Source organism: Antedon mediterranea, chromosome 4, assembly GCF_964355755.1.
Source record: "Antedon mediterranea chromosome 4, ecAntMedi1.1, whole genome shotgun sequence".
Classification (NCBI taxonomy): domain Eukaryota; kingdom Metazoa; phylum Echinodermata; class Crinoidea; order Comatulida; family Antedonidae; genus Antedon; species Antedon mediterranea.
Genome location: NC_092673.1, coordinates 30483928 through 30506991, shown reverse-complemented (window position 1 = coordinate 30506991; position 23064 = coordinate 30483928). Strand labels below are relative to the sequence as shown.

The window sequence follows — 23064 nt, the reverse complement described above, 5'->3', positions numbered from 1 at the left end:
GTCTCTGAGCACCCGGACGTCTGTGGCAAGGCAAATGTCTATCCTGCTCCTTTGTTTGGTCACCTAGGTAGGGGTCCGGGACGCGATTTTTTTTTTCGTACATAAGTTGGGGACCCCCTCATGAAACGTCACAAAATAAACATGAATAATTCATCAGTTAAATTTTCTTGTTCCGTGTGCACCCAAGCGTATAGCAACAAGAAGTGATTACACAAGTGCGGTACGATTCTAGGCCTCCTATCTCCGCTGTTGTTGCGGCGTGCGATTTCATAGAAGAATAGCGGCGTTTTGTGTGGATTGTTGAAATAATTAGCCTTTAGTTTATGGTGCTTTTAATATAATTTATTACTAAAGAATTACGTGTTAAAATTATAGTTTCTATTAATACTATTAGGCCTAATTATTAGTCTCTAAACCCATGTCTATTCTAGTAGTAGCTGTGTGGGTGTGTGTGACGTGTGTGTGTTAGGTATGACCAAAGATAGTTACACTATCTTTGGTATGACACAATCAGAGTAATAAGTCAGCAAAATTAAACAATAAACATTACACAAAAATACATTTTTTATTCTCGTGGGTCAAATCTTCCCATCTCATGTGTACGCGCATTTTTAAAGTTCCTTTGAGTACATGCATATTGTTTGATAATAAAATAGCAGAATTAAAAAAATACAGTACACAAATTATACACATTCTTTATTCTTGTGGGTCTAAGCTTTCTTTGGGCAATGTCCAATGAATTACTACTTAGTTTAATGTCTTGCCTAGCTGTCGATTAGCCTCGACTCGACACATTTTGTGTGAAGAAGAGTGCGCGAAGGCAATCACGTGAATTGACTTAGAATCCTAGGCCTACTGTAGAAAGTATCGTATCGCAGTTGTGTAATCACTTCTTGTTGCTATACGCTTGGGTGCACACGAAACAACAAATTTAACTGATGAATTATTCATGTTTATTTTGTGACGTTTCATGAGGGGTCCCCAACTTATGTACGAAAAAAAAAATCGCGTCCGGGACCGCGACAGAACGAGAACGGATGGGGACCCTCCAAAGAAATTGCATTTTATTTGTCAGGCATTTGTATAATTTTTTTTTATTTTTTGAATGCGCCTTGTTTGAGCACTCTTAAGTGGTATGTGCGCTATAAAAATCCTGTTATTATTATTATTATTATTATAGTCGTGTATAACAAGAAAGTTTCAACTACACCATGAGTTCTGAGAATCATCGACGTGCGTTCAATCGTGGTTGAAAATTCAGTTGTTTTATGTTTTATCCAGTATCCAATTAAACGCGCAATATGGGCCTACACTAAAATTGTCTGTTGCTTCTGCTCATGCGCAGTACTATATGTGTAAGTAATAAAAATAATAGAGGTGGGGCAATAAGATGCACATAATTATATCTTACTGTTTTTAAAAAATGTTCACTGGCTTACACCAGATGCCCCAGAGTTTAAGAGGCCTCAGAGCATGAGCAGCCCAATGCAACTATCCCCAGCGTTAGAGTGCTAAACCAGGGTCATTTTTTCCGCGTTTTACGCAACTGCATGATAGGCGGTAAAGGATGGGAAACTAGGCCTACTCTGATAATATAAGCCAGATATGGCAGAATGGAGCACCAAACATTATAAGCAAGATGATAAGGTAGCACTCTGTTAATTGGAACAGTTTTCGTTTGTTTTGTGATGTGTGCTACAAATTACAAAAAAAAATATTTAACTTTAGTAGAAAATAATATGGGGTTATCTGTATATTTTTATGAGTTTTACAATTATTATTTAAAAATAGTATACCTTTAGTAGTTGACCTAATTCAATTTGCAAATATGCAATAATTCTATCGTCGCGTGTCCAGCATTATTTTTTGATCGAACATAATATAGATTCTCTTTTTTTATATATCACAAAATAAAAGAATAGTGTACTTTTTTATGCTGATTACAATAATATTCATTTTTTTACAATATTTCTGAACCAAAATGTGCATACAACTTTCTTTTCGAACGTGGCAATCATTAAGATGTGATAACATCAAATTAATACAAACACACCTTCGATGGAACATCCGATTTTTAAATTTTAAATGGGCCAAATAGTTCCGTAAAGACACTCCTTACTTTTACTTTTAATAAATACATAACAAAAAACATTCCTGGGCATTCACAGCAGGGAGCAAGAAAAGTCCTGTTACTTATACTCGTTGATATTATTGATAGTAAGAGTTACTGTGATGTTTAAACAGGTAGTTTTACTTGGTTTTCTTGCGGCATTTCACGTTGTGAGCGCCGGGTAAGTGTAAAGCTTACTTATTCTCCGTAAAGAGGATTGGAAAGAGATACATTTTTAATCTTAATCGTCGATATTTTTGTCTGAAATCGCAGATAAGTTTTATAAAGCCTGGTAGCAGGTGCGAATTTAAATGGTTGTTTTTTAGTCCTATGCGCATAAAATTCAAATTTATTTCTATGTACGTTGGTGTGACACCAAACATTATTTCCCCTAGTCGAATTCACGGTTGGTGATCCAACGTTTTAGCTGAGATGTACGAGTTACGCCAATAATACTGTTGTCACGAACTCCCTTTACGTATGTTTCCGAGCGGTTGAAAATACTGTAGGAACTTCCTTGTGACATAAAAGTATACACACAAAACCCACAAAGTTGTAAAATAACTCAAAAACAAAGCTTTAATTTCAATCAACTTTCAACAATCCAGTAAGCACTTCAAACAACAGCTTCACAATAAATTTTACAATCTAATATCAGGGAGTTGTTGTTATTTTACAACTCCCTACTAATATCCAACCTTCTTCAAAATATTTTGCTGCAATCATAAATCCTTCTCGCTTCGTACAATTGTCATACTTCCCCTTATATACAATATGTTCATAACTTTCTAAATCATTCCTTATACTTCTTATTCTATTGAATTACAGTTTATATTAATAGCACTTCTGGAATGTTCATGATTGTTCTTATATTAATTATACATGGTTTCTTAAATCAAAACATCTTATTCTAGAATGTTCATGTAGATATTTAGATGTTACTGTATTGTTAAGGAATAGTAATTACAACTGTACCTTATAAATTAACTGCAATTTTATATTACTGGCAGCTGTAGTTAATTTTAATGTTTGTTTTTGTAGACATTATTTTATCACTGCGCCTAATGTATTTCGTGCTAATGTTGAGGAAGACGTACTGATGGCCGTATTTGGTACAGGCAATGCTATTATAGATGTAACAGTCAAACTGCTTACCAGTGAAAGTATTGTAATTTCTGTACAAAGAATTCATGTTAAAGCGGGTATGTAAATGTTGCGCTTGCATTTGTATCATATTGTATCATTTTGTTAAAGCAAGTTTAAAGATGTATTGTCTCTTTGACTAATTCCCCCCAAAAAAATTTAAAATTTCGATAAAAAGTGGGTCATTTTGAAGTATCATAATAGTTATTAACTTTCACCAAAAATTAGTCGAAAAATACTGAAATACAAACGTTTTCGATCAAAACATCTCTCATAACGCAACGTACGGGCTTGTTTGGCTACTCATAAAACTTCCTCGCGATCTGTGTGAAAACACCTTCTCATGTTTTGAAATCTTTGTTTACTTTCGCTCGCGGCGATTTTCCAGAGGAAATGTAATCAAATTAATTTACCTGTTAATTAGGTAAACTTGTTGTTTTTGGCTTGAATTTTCAACTTAAAGTGAATAACTTTAATATTACTTTGATATATCCAATATAAATATATAATATGTTGACCTTTATTTTTTGTGTTTCAAGGGACAATACATCTTTAAAGATTTAAAAAGATTTAAGTAAAAACCTATTTAGAAAAAGAGGAGGGAAAGTTCCCATAGTACTCGCGTATTAAAAGTACTTGCGTTGAAAAATGTAGACCATTCTCACTTATTTGAAGCCTATCCCTCATCAAGTAACCTTTTTCTATTTTTTTTTCAAATAAAAAAGCTAACTAAATATCAAGTATGTTTTCCGAAAGAAATTTTCCATAATTTATATTTGGTAGCTGTTATCATTAATAATACTATCATTATCATTAACAATTTTATCTTGGTCTTATATGTATCACTTATGTATCAGATATAGTTAATCGAACATGTGGGTAATCCTGGTTCAGATATAATAAATATAGTTGAATAAAAGTGACAACATGTTAGATCCGGTTGGCTAGTGACAGCTTACGTTATGTGTAAAGCATGTTTTAACATCTAAGTGTACAAACTTCTTTTTTCCTAGGTTTACCTAAACTTGTTAATTTTATTGTGGATCCAGCCCAACTACCAGACTATGAAGTATTTCCAACAATACGAGTTCTTGCATTTTCTACCTCTCCTGTGCTTCAATTTAGTAAAACTGTTACTGCTTTGGTGACAACAAAAAATCAGGTTGTGTTTGTCCAAACCGACAAACCCATTTATACTCCTGCTCAAGTAGGTTCGTAATATGGTAATCTTATAACATACGGGTACTTGCAAACCAATATGGTAATTCTTTATTGACTCTCACTATAACACATATTAAACAAATTACAAATATCATACAATATGATTGTATCTGAATCTGCCTGAATGAAGAATATTCTGGATCCTTTTACCTGTATAAACATAACGCTTAAAGGTCATCTTATAGCCCTATACTGTTTCCGGGTCAATATCCATGCCCCAACCCTTCTTTCCCTCACACTGCTATGTTGCACAAGTACAATTATTTAAAAATAAAAATTATTTTTTCCAATTCCAATGTTTCTCCAAACTAGCCTGATTCTTATATCCCTTATCTTCACAAGTTATACGAAATAATAATAAGAATATCATTTTTATTCATTGTAGCTAGAATCCAAGTGATTTCTTTGAATGAGCAACTCAAACCTACCGACAGAAAGGTTCGATTAGATATTATCACACCAACCGGCGCCATTATTGAGAGGACTGAAGATATTACTACAATTACTGGCTATCATACTGCAATATACCAGTTCTCTTCGTACCCGACATTTGGAATTTGGTCTGTTGTTGTGTCATACGGCCCAAACGTAAGTTAACCGTCAACGGCCTGTAGGCCTAATTTGAAGATCGTCTACACAGTGTGATACACCTGTCACAGAATAATACCATGAATAATGAATAATTTATGGCCACTCATTCAAACAACTTTTTAAATTACACTTTCATCATTAATATGTTGTTATATAAATATGTTGATTGTTCAGCGCTTAAAGGCACCCTGAATGTTGCTCTATATTAAATTGAGCATTATTATTATTCTTATATAATTGATGTAAACCTAAGTTTACCAAAACTATGCACTTTTCTTAATTGTTATTATTATAAATATCACCCGTTTTTTAATGTTAGACCTAGTTTGCACTGATTTACTACACTATTTCTGTTTATGATTTCTTTAGCATGAATGGAAGAACACAATTACATTTGAGCTTCGAGAATATGGTAGGTAGAATATAAATATAAATTACTGGTTATAATTTTTTTGACTAAGAACATTATGTATTATTATTATCACAACTCACGGATTACCTGAAAATGATAATTCAAAACTTAATTTATTTACAGTTTTGCCAACATTTGAGGTAAAAATTGAAGGGCAAAAACAGATTCTGCCTTCAGATAATTTGATTCTGGCGACTGTAAAAGCAAAGTAAGCAGTTTGCATTTTCTATATATAATTCAGTAATAATTAAGTCCCGTTATATGAAAAGGGTTTGTCAGTTTATCATGTTTAAATTATTGTAAATCTTTTTTTAGTAAGCCATTCAACTTGTTTTTTTCCTTTCATGGCTTCTAATTTTAGTCTTTAAAAATTGTCAAATCTTCTGCGACTACGAAGTTGTACGCTGCGTAAATTGGTAAACCATAACTCTGTGTTTGAACATACCCTATATTATTACATACTGATTTGTTGATATGATTATAAACATCATTGTATTATTGTTTAGATACGTAAACAACATTGACGTGAGAGGGGCTGCTGTAGTAAAAGTTAGTGTTTTAAAAAAAGGTGAAGTTATTGGTGAATTTGATCCTGCAACCAAAACTGTGAGTAGGCTTACTAATGTATTGCATTATTATTATTATATTATCATTATTATATTATTGCATATTTATTGCATTGTAAGTGGCCGAGCGGTTGAGGCAATGGAACTTATGGCAAACTCGAGCCTCATTCGGTCCATAGTTTTGGTGGTAGAACGAGTCTTCTCGGATAAGGACTATAATTCGTATCCAATGTACACATTTAGCTCATGAGCAGTTTAAAGAACCTAGTGCATATTTCTAGAAGAGTAGGTGGTTACACCAGTGTACTAGTACACACAGCCACTGATAAAAACTGGGACCTCTCTGAAACCAGTCTACGACTAAAGAGGTCGACCAGTATAAATAAATAATACCAAACAAACATAACCACATTTTACGAAACAATTTTTGCTAGCTAAATGCACAAGGAACGGCTGCCTTTTCAATAGATCCTGATACCAAATATGGCCAAAACTGGTTCAGCATATTCAAAGGTGCTACTCTGAAAATAGAAGCTGTGGTTACCGAAAGATCAACTGGAGATCGCGAGAATACAACGATCAGTGGGGCTAAATTTGTTGAACGAGTGTATACATTCAAACACGATCGAACTGTTAGTCACTTCAAGAAAGGTACAACATTTGATGTTAAGGTATGTTTTACCAGAAACGAGTACATTTTCTTTCAGATGATTTGTGAATTGCTTGAAATAGAATATTTTAATTATTAGATTTTATTTTCAGTTTATTATTATGTATTTCCTACAAATATGTTAAGGAAAAGAGGAAAGAAGAAAATAATATACAAAGCACAACAACTTCTCTGCGTCTATATTGCATCTCTTTACTTTGTAAATATTCATATGAGCGCTGCAGTTCGTAACTAGATTTCAACAAAAGAATAGTATGGTACGCCAAGAATAAGAAATACTGTATCACATCACCGTCTTTAACCTAGACTATTTAAAGAAGCATGTGATCTGAATTCCTTGTGTTTCATAATTACTTATAAGCAAAATTATTGGACAGCATGATTCCTGCTGCAAATTAAATATTTCTCAATTGTGTTTGTTTCTTAGATTGATTTATTCCATTCCAATGGATCTCCAGGAGTAGGAGTCCTGACTGAAATTGACGTTTATGGCTTCAGTGTGGAAGGCATTAGGAAGAAGCTCACGGGGCACAAAGATTTTCAACTGGAAAGATCAAGTAATGACCTGGGTCAAGTAGATTTTCATGTAGATGTTAATCAAGATACTGAGTCAATTAGAGTCACAGTGAGTCTCAACTTTTTGTAAAAAATATAATTCGTTTGTCTATTAACAAGTAATATAAATGTGAAAAACAATTTCATCAAGTTTCAGTAATAAATGATTGTTCATAAAAATAACTTATCGTTTAATAAAGTTTCGTTTAACTAATCATTGTTATGTCGTGATCGCCTATAGTCTACCGCAGCCGCTTCGATCAGTATAAGAAAGTGCGACTAAATAACTAACCCAACTTTCACATTATATACTACCCTCTCTTATTAACGACTGGACACAAGGCCAGGCTATAGTAGCAGGAAAACTTCGGATTGGCTGTTGTGGATAACACAGTCTATCACATAATAAGATATCAACTGGCTATATCATTTTTATGAAAAACTAGTAAAATAAAGTCATATAAAATAAGTTAATAGAAGACTTTTTCTTTGGTTTATTATGTTAGATTAAAACTTTAGATAACAACTTTCCTGAAGCAGAAAATGGGTTTTACGAGTTCACTATTCACCCAATAGACAGTGCAAGTGGTGCGTACTTACAGATAAGAGTACCTCCTGGTGAGATTAAGGTAAGCTAATACACGTTTCTAGTCTGAGCAACTTGTGTCAAATTTTGGATGTATGTGGAAATTCTGGATAATGTTTGCAGATTCCATTTATGGCCACACTCAAATTTAAGTCAAATTTGATCGACATCGCTATGGCAGCCAAATCGAACCAACCGAAAATTGAATTTAAAGTGAATACAACGTGTTCTTATCCAAATCCTTATCCTTATCTTCGAAGATTGCCGGAGTATTTTATAAGAAATACTGAGAAGTGGCGAACAATGTCTAAAATTGGTAGGAATCATAAACAGATTGAGCGGACAATTTATCTACGATTATACACGGAGTACATCTGTTTCGTTTAAGCATACTATATTAATATAACTAGTTGCTTTGCCGGATTATTTTTTTTTTAGGAAACCCAAAACTTTGAAGTAGAAGTAGTCAAGTCTGGAACAGTTGCTGTATTTGGTTTGAATTATATTGTACGTTATTTGATTAGATATTTGCTTTGGTTACCACCATGGATTACATAGTTCTTGTTTCCTTAATAGAAAAATACATATCAAGATAAATATCTTTCTCTCCTAAAATACTAGGTGGTAGTTAGAGGGAAAATTGTACAACACTTTTCAGATCTTGATTTTAAACTTGGAGCTAAGAAGACAATTCGTATCGATATAACGAAAGATATGGCGCCTAGTGCAAGACTGGTCGTATATGCTTTAGTAAATAATGAAGTAGTGGCGGACTCGATATTATTGGATATTGTGGAAGAATGTAAATCACAGGTTAGCACTTTATTATATTTTGTTTGATATTTTTAATTGTTAATAAAAAAAATGTAGCAATTCATCTTTGGTTGCTAATGTGTTTACTTTATTTAAAAGATGTATTGTCCCCCAAAAACATGAAAAATTAAGATTAATTAAATCAGATTTTGAATAGTTTATTTTGTAGATTTAATAAAGTTAATCACTTTCGTAGAAAAATGAAATAACAAAATAAATGGTTAGTAAACCCATTGGGTGGCGGCCAATTTGACGATTTTTAAAATTAAATAATTTTTTTATCCAATTTTTTGCCAAAGTGAATAACTATTAGGACCTATGTGACATTAAAACGGCATATTAAACAAAAATAATTCTAAGAATTATTATTTTAGGGGGACAAGATATCTTTATTCAATGAATACATATACATATTTATAAAGGATGAGTAAATAAATGTGAATTTGAATACAAATCATTAATAATAATTAAATTTAACCCAATTTCGGTTCCAAATTCTTTAGTCGGTCTATAAATTACTGCGCCAATGCGTGTATACAACCTTAAATAATACTAACTTTATTTTAAGAAGGGAATATTTCCTATTGGTTCGTTTTACTGGTGAGGTAAAATGGAAACATAACAAAAAAATAGTTCTAAAATTATTTTATACTGTACACAACATTAGTTTCTATATTTTAAAAACGATCTAAACCTGTATTTTATGATTTATAGTTAATTGTTAATGTGGATGATGCAACTTTAAAACCGGGTCAAGATACAATATTTACAATTACCGGTTCACCTCAGAGTACAGTATCGCTGTTAGCTGTTGACAAGGCTGTATATTCTCTTAAGAACATCCACCGTTTAACAAGAAAAAAGGTTTGAATAATATGTCTATTATATTACACCGTTGTTTACCCCGGGTAAAGTTTATGAAACCCGGGTAAATTTTATGAACCCGGGTAAAGTTTATGAAAGCCGGGTAAATTTCTAAGCATGAGCGGTCCCCTCGGCTTGTGAACTTGGACTCACCATAGAGCGATATCGAAATGCTTTTAAACGTTACGTGGATTGAATTGTCAAAATGTCAAGCTCTGTCTACACTATCAAACTATTTTGACAAAATGTGAAGTGCCCATGGTAGTGATATGACGTCACGTGTCCATATATGGGCACATCATATTTTTGTCACATAAAGTTTAATATTGTAGATTCCTGTGTCCTAGCTCAAACAGTCTTCCTGTGTTCAGATGGTCTTCCAGTATTAGGATGTTTTCTCCGATGATCTTCCTGTGTTAAAACCGTAGGTAGCGAGCTAGCTCCCATGGACTTTATACCCGTTCTGTGTTCGAATCCTTGATCACATGGTTCTGTGTTTAAATGTTAGTTTTCATGGTCCTCGTATGTTGAAATTCAACAAATATTTATTTCATCAAATGCCAACTAATACAGAGCATAAACATGTTTTGGTTATAATGGTCCTCTAGTTCAATAACTTAATTGAGTCTATGTTTAAACATGTTATAGGTTTATTGCATTTTAGAAATTAGTACGCCTTTTATAACAATCTGTTTTCAATATGTAGGTGTTTCAACGAATGGCAACACTTGATCTAGGTTGTGGACCAGGCGGCGGTGCAAATGGTAAAGAAGTATTTGAAAATGCCGGGTTGGTTGCCATGACGGATGTTAATTTGTATAGGAACTTCCATGAAACAGATGTCCGAATAGGTACAGAAATGCAACTTACTATTATTATGTTACTGTATTTTAGAATGGAATCCAATTGTTTAAGAAAAAGGAAATCTTGTGAAATAAATGCCATAATCATATGTAGCAAAACAATTCGGATAAAGTAGTAAATTCAGTATAAACGCCTCACATATTCATTAAATCTATACAAATATAATGTTTAGTATATTAAAAAAAATATCTCTACAACAATTTAGGGTATGAATGTCCAACGATGTCACAAAGACGCCGAAGACGAGCATCAGACGGTGAGTTTCATTTGCTTTCTCGGTTTTACTTCCCTTTGGCACTACAATTGCACTGGGCCTACCCATTCTTATTTGGAAAAGTTTCATGAAGCTATCCAAAACTCCCCCAGAATTGAATGTAATTATGCTGACGCTTTCGATTCGCCAAGTGGAAAACCGACTTTATTGATATATAAAGCGAAAGAACAATCTAAATAAGAATGAACGGCAGATGGTAAAATAAAGTAGGTAGGAAGAGAAAAACAATGATTAAAGTATGGAGTCAATCTAATAGTTTTCGTACGAAGTACTAAACATAAAAATAAACATTAACAAGTTTGACATTGACCAATTTTGTTCGTATCGTAAACGACGTTTGTTTTGTGTCGTTTTAAAATATATTAATAAACGGTGTTTTCAAGCTTTAGGAAAGGAATTTAAAAGGAAATATAAACATATAAGTAACTAGGCTTATATAAATGATGGATGAAGAATTTTTTCAACGAATTAGTGATCTGCATAAATGTTGTTTTATTCTTTTACAGGTCGGGTTGATGGTGATGAGACAGAGATCGATAACAGTTTTGAAGTCAGCGTCAGAAGAAATTTCCCAGAAACATGGATTTTTGAACAACTTAATATTCCGTAAGTATCGTATCAGAATTAGGAACACATTTATTGCAATATTAATCAAATCTGTGTAACATTTCTTATTTTTTTAGTGATAACGGCAAGAGGAACGTAACCTTCGCCGTGCCTGACAGTATCACCAACTGGATTGTACAGGCTTCATCATTGTCCGCTGCAATGGGAATGTGTGTAGCAGACGAAAAGGAGATTGCTGTTTCAAAAGATGTGTTTTTACAGCTGAAGATGCCGTATTCAATGGTCAGAGGCGAACAGACACAAGTTCAGGCTACTGTGTTTAACTACGGAAGTGAAGACATAACTGTTAGTATTTTAAAGTTATATAACTTGTAGCCGAATTTAAAGATTCGTTACCAGTGTGATGCAACGGCACAAATAGGTGTTTTCTTTTTTGTCTTATGTGGGTTCATCCCACTTTTATTTCCATCATATACATTTTTATATAAATACTGTAGGCCTATATTAATTTGTACACATTGGTTCATAGTCAGTTTTATATGATTTTAATTGTTGTTGTAATCTTTTCTCTATTCATTATCATTATTTACCATCATTTTCTCTTATAATTGATACATATCATATTTTAATGTATTTTTTTCTCTCTCTTTTATGTTAACTCATAACATAATTTTTCAACCAAATAGGTGTTTTCTAATAAAATACATTCCTATAAACGTTTTCGAGGCGAGTAAAAACTGTATGACTTACATTACATTAGGCCTACAAATATAGACTTATTTTATATATTTATAAAATAATAATATTTATTAAACCCTTTTAAACAAATTATTTCTTCTTTTATTAATTTTTTTTAATGAACTCCTAAAGCTCATTACCCTACGTTCAGAAATGAATAAGGGACTTACCTTACTTACCTTACCTTACTTACCTTACCTTACTTACCTTACCTTACTTACCTTACCTTACTTACCTTACCTTACTTACCTTACCTTACTTACCTTACCTTACTTACCTTACCTTACTTACCTTACCTTACTTACCTTACCTTACTTACCTTACCTTACTTACCTTACCTTACTTACCTTACCTTACTTACCTTACCTTACTTACCTTACCTTACCTTACTTACCTTACCTTACTTACCTTACCTTACTTACCTTACCTTACTTACCTTACCTTACTTACCTTACCTTACTTACCTTACCTTACTTACCTTACCTTACTTACCTTACCTTACTTACCTTACCTTACTTACCTTACCTTACTTACCTTACCTTACTTACCTTACCTTACTTACCTTACCTTACTTACCTTACCTTACTTACCTTACCTTACTTACCTTACCTTACTTACCTTACCTTACTTACCTTACCTTACTTACCTTACCTTACTTACCTTACCTTACTTACCTTACCTTACTTACCTTACCTTACTTACCTTACCTTACTTACCTTACCTTACTTACCTTACCTTACTTACCTTACCTTACCTTACTTACCTTACTTACCTTACCTTACTTACCTTACCTTACTTACCTTACCTTACTTACCTTACCTTACTTACCTTATTATTTGAAGGCAAATGTGTATATGTATGGTGCCGGGAACTTTTGCTACGAAAGTCTTTCTGAAGAAAGGGGACCTAAGAACAAGTTGACTATACAAAAGAACGACCAAAAAACCACATATTTCAACATTACGCCATTTAATGTTGGCAGCCATGAAATTGAAATCGAAGTTTTCTCCTCTTCCGGAATTGACGGAATCCGGAAACAAATTTTGGTTGTGGTAAGTTGCTTATATTCAAATTATATAATGCATTGCTGTACTATATATATAGAGTACAGGAAATAGATATACTGAAAAATGAACACACATTTGTTGTGAATATGTATGATCAGGGAAAAGTTAAATTAATTTAACTCTAACCTGGTATGATACTGTATATAAACTTTTTAACATGACAGCCTGAAGGAGTTGAAAGGTACCATTCTAAAGTATTGTTGATCGATCCTACTGGGTCACGTGCAAATGAAGCAGAAGCTGGAGAGGTAGAAGAACCTGATCAACCGTTGGATAACGAATTCCAAATTATAGAAAGTTAGTATCTGATGTCATCATTTCCATAAAATGTTTTTACTTTTTTTTTATTAAAAAGTGTTGATCAAAGCTAGGGAATGATTTCATTGCGCAGTTTTTTCACAATCTGAAATTGTCAGATATGTTCGGACCGTCAAAATTCTGTTTGTGAGGGATAGTTTAGGAGTGAATCCATAAGCACAATCCTGTCCTAATTTTGCTGGTCCGGATGTAGCTCAAATTGTGCATGTAAAGCTATTTGGGATTAAACAATTTGAAAATTATTAACTTTAGGCCATGTTTCAAGGTGTTTTTTTTTTTATTTGAGCTCACTATGTCGTAACATTTGTATAATGTAAAGATTAAAATTATATTACATATATCATTCATTATAAAAATAAAAATTTATATTATGTATAGCATTCACTGATTATGAAAATAGTTTACAGAAGGACACCGTCAATATATCAATTATTGACTCAAATGCAATACCAGGAACAGAACAATGTTTCATCACATTATCTGGTAAGTTAATACAGCAAATATATAAAATACGGGGCGCCGTTTAAAACATTCGTCATTATTGGCTTCCAGACGACGTAAGATTAATTATTTTTGTGCTAATCGACATAATGCAAAAAGGAAACGCAAAGAATTTGATTTTAAATGGTAGATTTGTGTATAAAGTTGTTATGAATATGTGTTATAAAATATAAACCTTTGCAACAGTTTCTTTCATCATCGTCTTTCCACGGCGACAGGATGAAGAATGAGGTTGGACAAGTACTACTTTATTCAGAAAGATGCAGCGGGTCCTTAGTGCACACGAGCCAAATATAAATACACTAGACCTCCCGTTTGAAGTCCTTATCCGGTAAGACTTCCTGCCAACCATCAGAACAATGATGCGGAGTCCTTGCATTGCCTCAACTTCTTGGCAATTCGAGTATTGTTGTCATTAAGACCTAACATTACTGTACTACCGTATGTTATATTACAGGTATGATGACACCTACTGTTAGTTCAGTAATTGAAGACCTAGACCCTAACGCATTAATCCGTAAGCCAGTCGGAGATGGTGAAACTACAATGATGTTTATGTCTGCTAATGTCTACACAATGTTATACTTGGACAAAACAAATCAAGTCACTGCTCAGATTAAAGCTGACGGCTTTTTGAATGTTGACAAAGGTATGTAATTTTTAATTATTCATTCAACCAGTTTACTTATGTACAATCTATTCACCCAGAAGCCCATGTACGTACGTATCCGCCTGTGTTGCCCTGGAGATATACCTTGCAAGATCTATCAATTCAGTTCTTTTTGTAGAATTGCTTTTATTTTAACCACATTTTCAAGCTAGAGGGTTTTTGGTCGTTATTAAGTGTTTCTGGTAGTGTCGTTCGCGGTCTTCTTTTACAGTTTATGTGAATTTAATAAAGATTATAAGTACCTTACAATAGGTTACGAGAGAATGATCACCTATCAGAGAACGGATGACGGGTCATTTTCAGCGTGGGGAGATCGTAGACCTGGCAGTACTTGGTGGGTATTATTATATCTCTACAGTATATCAAAAAGGAATTACTATCAAGTCGCGTCCATTTTATAAGACATTAAAAGAAAGACACCCATTTATTACATACAATGTCATGTTAAATAACTTACTTTCACGAAACATCTTACACATTTTACAGGTAAAACGACTTTAAGAGGTATAGTTAAAGGTAAGGACCATATTTTTGAATCCAAAGATATTATCAAGATGACAAAAAAATGACTAAACTAGCATATTGTTATTTTTCAATAGGCTGACGGCTTACACAGTTAAAGCTTTCTACAATATGATTGTACTTGGAAGAAGTGTTGACAATAATGTACTATGCAACGCGTTTAAATTTTTTGAAACGAGATACAAGGAATCTGGAAGGGATGCAAACCAGGGCATATTCTACGAAGGAAACTCAGTTGTGTATCGCGACATGGCCGTAAGTGTAAAAAGAATGTAGAAATTTCTACAGATTCTGTATTGTAATGCATTGGGGTAAACATCATTGTCTAGAAAGAGTAAACATTATTCATGCTAATGCTATTTTCCTCTCACTCTTCCACGACCAGTCAGTACATAGGGGAAAAATCCTGAAGAAAGATGCATTACTAATTCCATACAGTATAGTTTGTAGTACTTTAATGTTTTTGTATCGGCTGCCTTATGTACAGTAAGTTTATAAATTACAGAGTTAAATTCATAATAACTTATTATTAATTCTAGGTTGGAATCAGTGGCGAAACGACGATGATGACAGCATTTGTGGTCACAACTTTAGTAAAATACAATCCAGAAAACTTAGAGAATAAACCAGTTGTTTGTCTTGTGGTATGTATCAACCTAACATTAGTATTATCTTCGTTGGGACTGGAGGCACTAGGTCACTTCGAAAGCACAGTTCCATGAACGCAGGTTACGGCCACTACACAGTGTAGACATATACTAGCCAGAAATGTTTAAACAAGTACTTTTCATTTTGTAGAATTATGATGACATACTTGCAAAAACTATTGCGTACCTTGAGGCCAATTTCAATACTTTAGAAACAGTTTACCATCGTACAGTCGTAGCATACGCATTGAATGTGGTAAACAGTCCATTTAAAGATGAAATATGGAACAGAGTGAGAGAAGACGCCTTGTTTGATCCAATTAAGGGCCTACGTCACTTTACTATGCACTTAAAGGCACTGACGGTCGAAGCAACAAGCTATGCGTTGTTGACTGCTGTCCACAGGAATGAGATTACGTATGCAAACGGTATGGTGAATTGGCTGACGGAACACGGAGACTTCAAACGCGGGTACAGTTCTACATCCGTTAGTATTTTGTTTTTGGTTTGTTTGTGTGTGTGTGGGTGCGTGTGTGCGTGTGCAACCTTTCTTTATACTGTACATATTTTGCATCCACTTCTCTTCTATTTTTCTAATGGCAACTTTTGAATTGTAACGACGACCGATGACTTACAAGTTAGGTCATGTCTATTGATGTCAGCGGTCATCGTCTGGACCTAGAAACTAACAATCACGTACCAACTGCGCATGATGGTGAATTGACATAACACTGAAATATTCCTAATATAATAAGAATGTTTTGTTTATATATAGTACACTGCAATTGCCTTCGAAGCACTAGCTACATATTCAAGTAAAGCCTCAACTGTTTCTGTTAATTTGACGTGTGGATTGTCTTCTACATCAACCAGCAAGTACGATGAGATTGTAGAAATTGACGAAATAACCAGTTTACCACAAAAAACAGTGAGTGAAAAAGAATTAAAATTGACAATTTATTTAAAAGAATTACAATACAAGGAGAATAAAGAAATTGACGACAATACGGTTAAAGAAAAAATGAAAGAATTACTTAAGAAAAGAACAAAGCTCGGTCTACACTATCAAACGACAACAAATATGAAGTGCCCATAATATGGATTCTGTACTGCTTTTGTAAATTTTCAATTTTGTATATTTTTTATAGATTCTTAAATTTTGCACCTTTATATTTTTATATTTGTAAATTTTTAGATATTTGTCCTTTTGATGTGGACATTATCATGTTAATATTGTTTTAATGCAGCCTTGTGCTGCGATTACGATATATTGAATAAATGAAATAATGACATGATGATGTCATATCACTATTATATTTAGGCATATCACTACCATAATTATGGGCACATAATACTTTTTTACAGTATTTTAACATGATTATGTGATGATGATTGAATTATATTCATTTTGTTCCTTTAGTGTCCCATTAATGGTTCAGTTGTTATAGAATGTTCGGGAGAAGGTGTTGCACAGGCTCAGGTAATCTAGAATGTTTAAAAATGGTACGCCGTGGTTCAAAATTGTGAGGTTCATAACACATTATTATGAGTTGGCGTTTCATTCGTATTGGTACTGAGGTTTAAGGGGGTTAACATGTTTGCTAACGCCCAGGCAATCTAACTCAGTAGCATGAAAGTCGATGAATAAAATAAACCTCTCATAACCGAAAACCCTTCGACCTCCAGATAAGTAAATGTCCGTTTACGGCCGTTGCATTTACATAATTTGTTATATTTCAATAACATTATTTAAGAATCGGTTGGTTCAGTTTTTCAGTACTAGAATGTGTTCGCTGTTAATAATAATTTAGGTGGCCACTCACAAGATACATTTGACTACTAGCTGCCAAGCCCACACTTCACGTTGGTGCACTATTACAATGATGGAGCCCTAATTAAATCCTGTGACGTTTATGGAAACTAGCCTGACCGTCTGTCTATATATCATGCCTGCCTATTTTTAGAAACTCCCTTATCATACGGCGTTGAGCGTTTGCTTCTTGTTGGAGCCATTTTAATAATATCAGTAAAATTAATGAAAACTGCCGTTGAAGAATAATAAATGAAATTGTGTCTCAAATAAATTGATTACAGGTTCGCTTGAAGTGTACTAAATACGCACAATAAACAAAAAATGATACCATAAACAGTTGTAAAAATCGATGAACGTTTTGATGAAGGTTGAACGATTCCTAGAACAAAGGCTATGATATGGAAAATTGATCGTACTGAGATTCAAAGTAATATATATCCACAAAGTATATATCCACAGTAATATATCCACAGTAATATATCCACAGTAATATATCCACAGTAATATATCCACAAGATTGAAAAGTTTGTACAACTATTGAACGGCTAATTTAACAATGAGGTGTGCTAGTATGCATCTTAGTAACCAATTAAAACACTCTGAATTCCCATTGGTTGCCAATTAGAAATTAGCCTATCCTACATTTTTGTGGCCCGTTGGTCTATAGAAATATATTGTCAATTACTGTGGTTGGAACTTTGATAAAGTGTCTCCCTTGACTAACATTCACTTTTTAATTACCTGTAGAAACAATATACCATTCATCCTAACACTTCTGTTACTCTGAAATCTACCCACATTATATACCACATCCTTAGTTAAAAGAAAGTACTTGTGCTGTGTATAAAATATAATTTATTACTTTAAATTTCCTTATAATAATATTATAAATATATAATAATGTTTAGGTTGAGGTTATTTACAACAGTCAAGCTGATACACCAGGAGAAGAGTGTGCATTTTTTATATTTGCCCAAATGATAGAGTTAGAAGCTGAAGCGGGAGCTGAGAACAAGTTGTATAGACTGGATGTTACTGTTAAGTAAGTTATTTAAGTATAAATCTGAACTTGCATTGTTTACTATACTCTACCAACATTTGCAACCACTTTGAGTCTTTGATTCAACAATTTGCTTTGATGACTGTGTTCCTACATTTACGGATTACCCCAAGTACGGTAGGTGCAACGCATGTGAGTTGACAAATCACGATGCGATGGATTCGCGTCTTGATTGGTCAATTTCTTGCGTTGCCCGTATTCGACGTCTTTACGTCACGCCTGGTGACAACAAGATATAGTCTATAGTTATTGTGTTGTGTATTACTGTACGGGCACCAACGGTCGTTTTTATTTTTGTCCAGTATACGTATGACATGCAACAATGTTTTACCAATATTAAACAGAATTGCCGTCTAAAACCTAGACTATACGTACTGTATACTGTAAAATAAAGAGTAATATATTTTATTTAATAACTATATAATATCTATTACAGTAGGTATCAATTTGAAATGCCTGAAAAAACAGTGATTGTTGAAGTTGGTTTGCTTGCAGGTTTTACTCCAGTAAAAAGCACCTTGGATAATGTAAGGGCATGTAATTTATAAGTTTGTAGGACCTGTCACCCCACTAATAACCCCACTAACCTAATTCCGGATTTGGCACTGATACATAAATTAATAAAACGTATTTATTATTTTAGTTTATCATTTTAATTAGAGTATTTATTTATTTTTCTAGTATATATTTTTAGAGTTTTAGAACTATCAATAACTTTGTTTCATATAGCTTGTTGCATTTGTCAAGTACCCTGTAGAACGCTACGTAACTTCAGACAGAAAGGTTACATTGTATCTTGAAAAAGTAAGTTATTTCTTTTTATATTAATACGCATTCGCATTAGTGAACACTTTAGTAGGCCTAGAATACCAGTGGAAAACCGGCTTTAAGCGCGTCAAACATTCTTTACTTTGTGTAGTTTGTGTGGTCTAAGCCAATCAGAGACCTTCATTTTTATTCAATCAGATTCAAGCTTAAATCGAATTATTGCACGTCTTTTTAGAAGATGTTTTATTTTTACTAACTCTTTGCACTGCTGAGATGATCGCTGCGGATCCTTTCCTTTACGTTACATATTTTGTTTTTAATTTAGAGTTGAACATTGTGCTTTTGTTTGTTTTGTTTTTGTTTGCAGTTGACAACAGAACTAACAACACTACCATTTAATGTTGAGCAAACAAGTGTAACGGTTAATGACCAGTCAGCTAGCATCACAGTTTATGATCACAATTTCCCAGGTAGGACGACTTCCCAGACAAAATTAAACTTAGTATTCTGATCATAATGCATGTATTCATTATTTCAATAGTTATCTAGTTGAAAATAATGTTTGACATTTTTCATACAGAGACAAAATGCACAACATATTACAACCCACGTGACGACGATCAAACTGAGTGGAAGGAAGCGTGTGAGGGCGATGTTTGTGTCTGTACCGCAGGTAACTTCTGTATTTGTTTTCCAACGTTGTCACAAACGGCTCCCCATATTGTTTTTCTAAATTGTACTACCATACGACCATATAATAATCAAACTAACGTAAACCCACTTGATACAATTTAATCATGAATTATAACTGCAGCGTAAAAACCGGTGATAGCCTGCTTACATCAATCATCATCAATCAAACAGGTCTTGTTAATATTTTAATTTTATTTCAAATAGTATTGTTATACAGTATGTAACATTAATTATAAAGTAACATTAATTATAAAGCTACATTCTGTCCGTTTCACAGAATGTACGACCGCGCCGTTTAATTATTTTATATGATTTTCCATACCAACACGGTGCCGTCTTCCGTTTCGTAAAACGGAACAAGTGTAAATGCAGCTGAATTATTATTAATATTACGTCATTATCTTTGTTATTGAATAGGTCCTTGCCCGATGTGTGGAAGATCTAGAAAAAACCGTGCGTCGCGTTTTAAGCTGTATAAAGAGTCTTGTAGTGAACGGAGTGGAATCGATTATGGTAAAAGTGTTTATTTCCATTTCATTATCAAAACGTAGGCACGGGAAGTGGAAAGAGAGGTCAATTAATCACTAGAATGAATTATGGGTGGCCACTGCTTGGTCTCTCCTCTGACCCTTTTTCCAAAAAAGAAACGGGATCCTTTCTTGTTGTCGTTAGGATGAGAATTTTTTAAAATATTCCATTTTGACGAATAATGTTTATCTATGTTTATATATATATGGATGGATTGAAGTGTTCATCCAACTCTTAAAATCTGCACCTTATTCAAGGGCTCAAGCAGGCTATGTCATTCCTCTATCCGAGAATTGTTTGCATTTTTCCTGTTCCGTACTTTCATGTAAACTTTCTTTACACAACACAATTTCTTTTTTTTTAAATCTCCAGTGTTCGAAGTTGCTGTCGAAGCAGTGGATGTGAGAAACGGTTTTATCACCCTCACAGCGACGGTTACCACAAGAATAAAAGAAGGTACCGTATGCTATGTTTACTTCAACAGTAACATTTATAAATATGTTCTAATTATTACTTTAGTTGTGTTTACAAATATATATATATATATATATATATATATAAATCATACTGTAAATTATAGAAACAGTGCTCATATTCGGAACATGATCTCATAATTGCGTCGAGCGTAGCTCATTGGCGAAAGTTCCGTATTTTTTAGAAAAAATGTCTCTGGCTGGATTCGAACCTGCAACCTCTCGCTTACAGGGCGAGTATCATACCACTAGACCACAGAGCCATGTATGGTGTTATCACAGATTATCACCCACCAGATACATCCTCTCATACAACAAACACCCTCACAATCAGTGGAGGCTTAACAAGTCAGAATAAATTCCAACTTTAATTCGCAACGGTTTTTTAAATAATATTGTGTATATGTAAATCAATGATGTTGCGTAGCACTGTGTAAATTATATATAAATCGTACTGTAAATTATAGAAACAGTTCTCATATTCGGAACATGATCTCATAAACGCGTCGAGCATAGCTCATTGGCGAAAGTTCCGTATTTTTTTAGTTGTATGAAAAAATGTCTCTAGCGGGATTCGAACCTGCAACCTCTCGCTTACAGGGCGAGTATCATACCACTAGACCACAGAGCCATGTATGGTATTATCACAGATTTTCACCCACCAGATCTGGTTTGTGAGGGCGTTTGTTGTATGAGAGGATGTATCTGGTGGGTGGAAATCTGTGATAATACTAAAAAAATACGGAACTTTCGCCAATGAGCTATGCTCGACGCGTTTATGAGATCATGTTCCGAATATGAGCACTGTTTCTATAATTTACAGTACGATTTATATATAATTTACACAGTGCTACGCAACATCATTTATATATATATATATATATATATATATATATATATATATATATATATATAAATCAATGATGTTGCGTAGCACTGTGTAAATTATATATAAATCATACTGTAAATTATAGAAACAGTGCTCATATTCGGAACATGATCTCATAATTGCGTCGAGCATAGCTCATTGGCGAAAGTTCCATATTTTTTAGTTGTATGAAAAAATGTCTCTGGCTGGATTCGAACCTGCAACCTCTCGCTTACAGGGCGAGTATCATACCACTAGACCACAGAGCCATGTATGGTATTATCACAGATTTTCACCCCCCAGATACATTCTCTCATACAACAAACGCCCTCACAATCAGTGAAGGCTTAACAAGTCAGAATAAATTCCCACTTTAATTCGCAACGGTTTTTTAAATAATATTGTGTATATGTAAATCAATGATGTTGCGTAGCACTGTGTAAATTATATATAAATCGTACTGTAAATTATAGAAACAGTGCTCATATTCGGAACATGATCTCATAATCGCGTCGAGCATAGCTCATTGGCGAAAGTTCCATATTTTTTAGTTGTATGAAAAAATGTCTCTGGCTGGATTCGAACCTGCAACCTCTCGCTTACAGGGCGAGTATCATACCACTAGACCACAGAGCCATGTATGGTATTATCACAGATTTTCACCCCCCAGATACATTCTCTCATACAACAAACGCCCTCACAATCAGTGAAGGCTTAACAAGTCAGAATAAATTCCCACTTTAATTCGCAACGGTTATTTAGGCGCCTACCCATATTAGCACACCACCGGGAGGGATTTCCTACTTTTAAAAAATAGTACCAAGTTCTTTAAAGTACATTTTTGCTATACTGGACCAACGGCAATGAAAGTATCTTATCTAAGGATACAATCAATATACTACAGGAGGCAGGATTGAAGCCATAATCTTGACCCCATCACTGACCATTACGTCTCAGCCATTGAGAATGTATCGATTTGTTTGTAGGCAAAGATACATTTGAAGAGGCGTCGGCGGTATCGCCTCGCAATTTCATTATAAAGAGTTCGTGTGTAGGTTGTAAAGATTTTCAACTTGGCCACACGTATCTGATAATGGGCAAAGATGGTATTCCCTACAAAGATGGCAACTATACCAAGTAAGCTTTTTTTCATTTTTTAAGC

At 33.8% G+C, this 23064-nt stretch overlaps 2 protein-coding genes and 1 long non-coding RNA gene across 3 annotated transcripts; all 3 read left to right on the top strand.

The window, feature by feature from the left end:
* Window positions 1-1605: 1605 nt before the first annotated feature.
* On the top strand, window positions 1606-10510 carry LOC140047768 (complement C5-like). Its single transcript, XM_072092803.1, has 15 exons — window positions 1606-1647; window positions 2245-2291; window positions 3152-3312; window positions 4267-4464; window positions 4860-5062; window positions 5435-5477; window positions 5601-5685; window positions 5984-6083; window positions 6478-6714; window positions 7141-7338; window positions 7775-7897; window positions 8293-8361; window positions 8476-8667; window positions 9382-9531; window positions 10238-10510. The coding sequence occupies exons 1-15, from the start codon at window positions 1606-1608 to the stop codon at window positions 10508-10510; spliced, it is 2121 nt and encodes a 706-aa protein (XP_071948904.1).
* A 2757-nt stretch (window positions 10511-13267) lies between these two features.
* Window positions 13268-14364, top strand: LOC140046964 (uncharacterized). Its single transcript, XR_011844886.1, has 3 exons — window positions 13268-13338; window positions 13738-13842; window positions 14318-14364. It is a non-coding gene; the product is annotated as an uncharacterized lncRNA (long non-coding RNA).
* A 2432-nt stretch (window positions 14365-16796) lies between these two features.
* LOC140047767 (complement C3-like) lies at window positions 16797-22827 on the top strand. Its single transcript, XM_072092802.1, has 10 exons — window positions 16797-16805; window positions 17120-17179; window positions 18421-18554; window positions 19009-19099; window positions 19302-19376; window positions 19708-19810; window positions 19921-20013; window positions 20451-20546; window positions 20934-21022; window positions 22807-22827. The coding sequence occupies exons 1-10, from the start codon at window positions 16797-16799 to the stop codon at window positions 22825-22827; spliced, it is 771 nt and encodes a 256-aa protein (XP_071948903.1).
* Window positions 22828-23064: the final 237 nt, after the last annotated feature.

Bases quoted from the DNA above. Each gene is read 5' to 3' on its own strand.
- LOC140047768 (XM_072092803.1), top strand. From the start codon at position 1,606: ATGGCAGAATGGAGCACCAAACATTATAAGCAAGATGATAAG. The intron at 2,292-3,151 runs GTAAGTGTAAAG...TTGTTTTTGTAG, and splicing joins TTTCACGTTGTGAGCGCCGG to ACATTATTTTATCACTGCGC. The intron at 9,532-10,237 runs GTTTGAATAATA...TTCAATATGTAG, and splicing joins ACCGTTTAACAAGAAAAAAG to GTGTTTCAACGAATGGCAAC.
- LOC140047767 (XM_072092802.1), top strand. The intron at 18,555-19,008 runs GTAAGTTATTTA...TATCTATTACAG, and splicing joins AGACTGGATGTTACTGTTAA to TAGGTATCAATTTGAAATGC. The intron at 20,014-20,450 runs GTAACTTCTGTA...GTTATTGAATAG, and splicing joins TGTTTGTGTCTGTACCGCAG to GTCCTTGCCCGATGTGTGGA.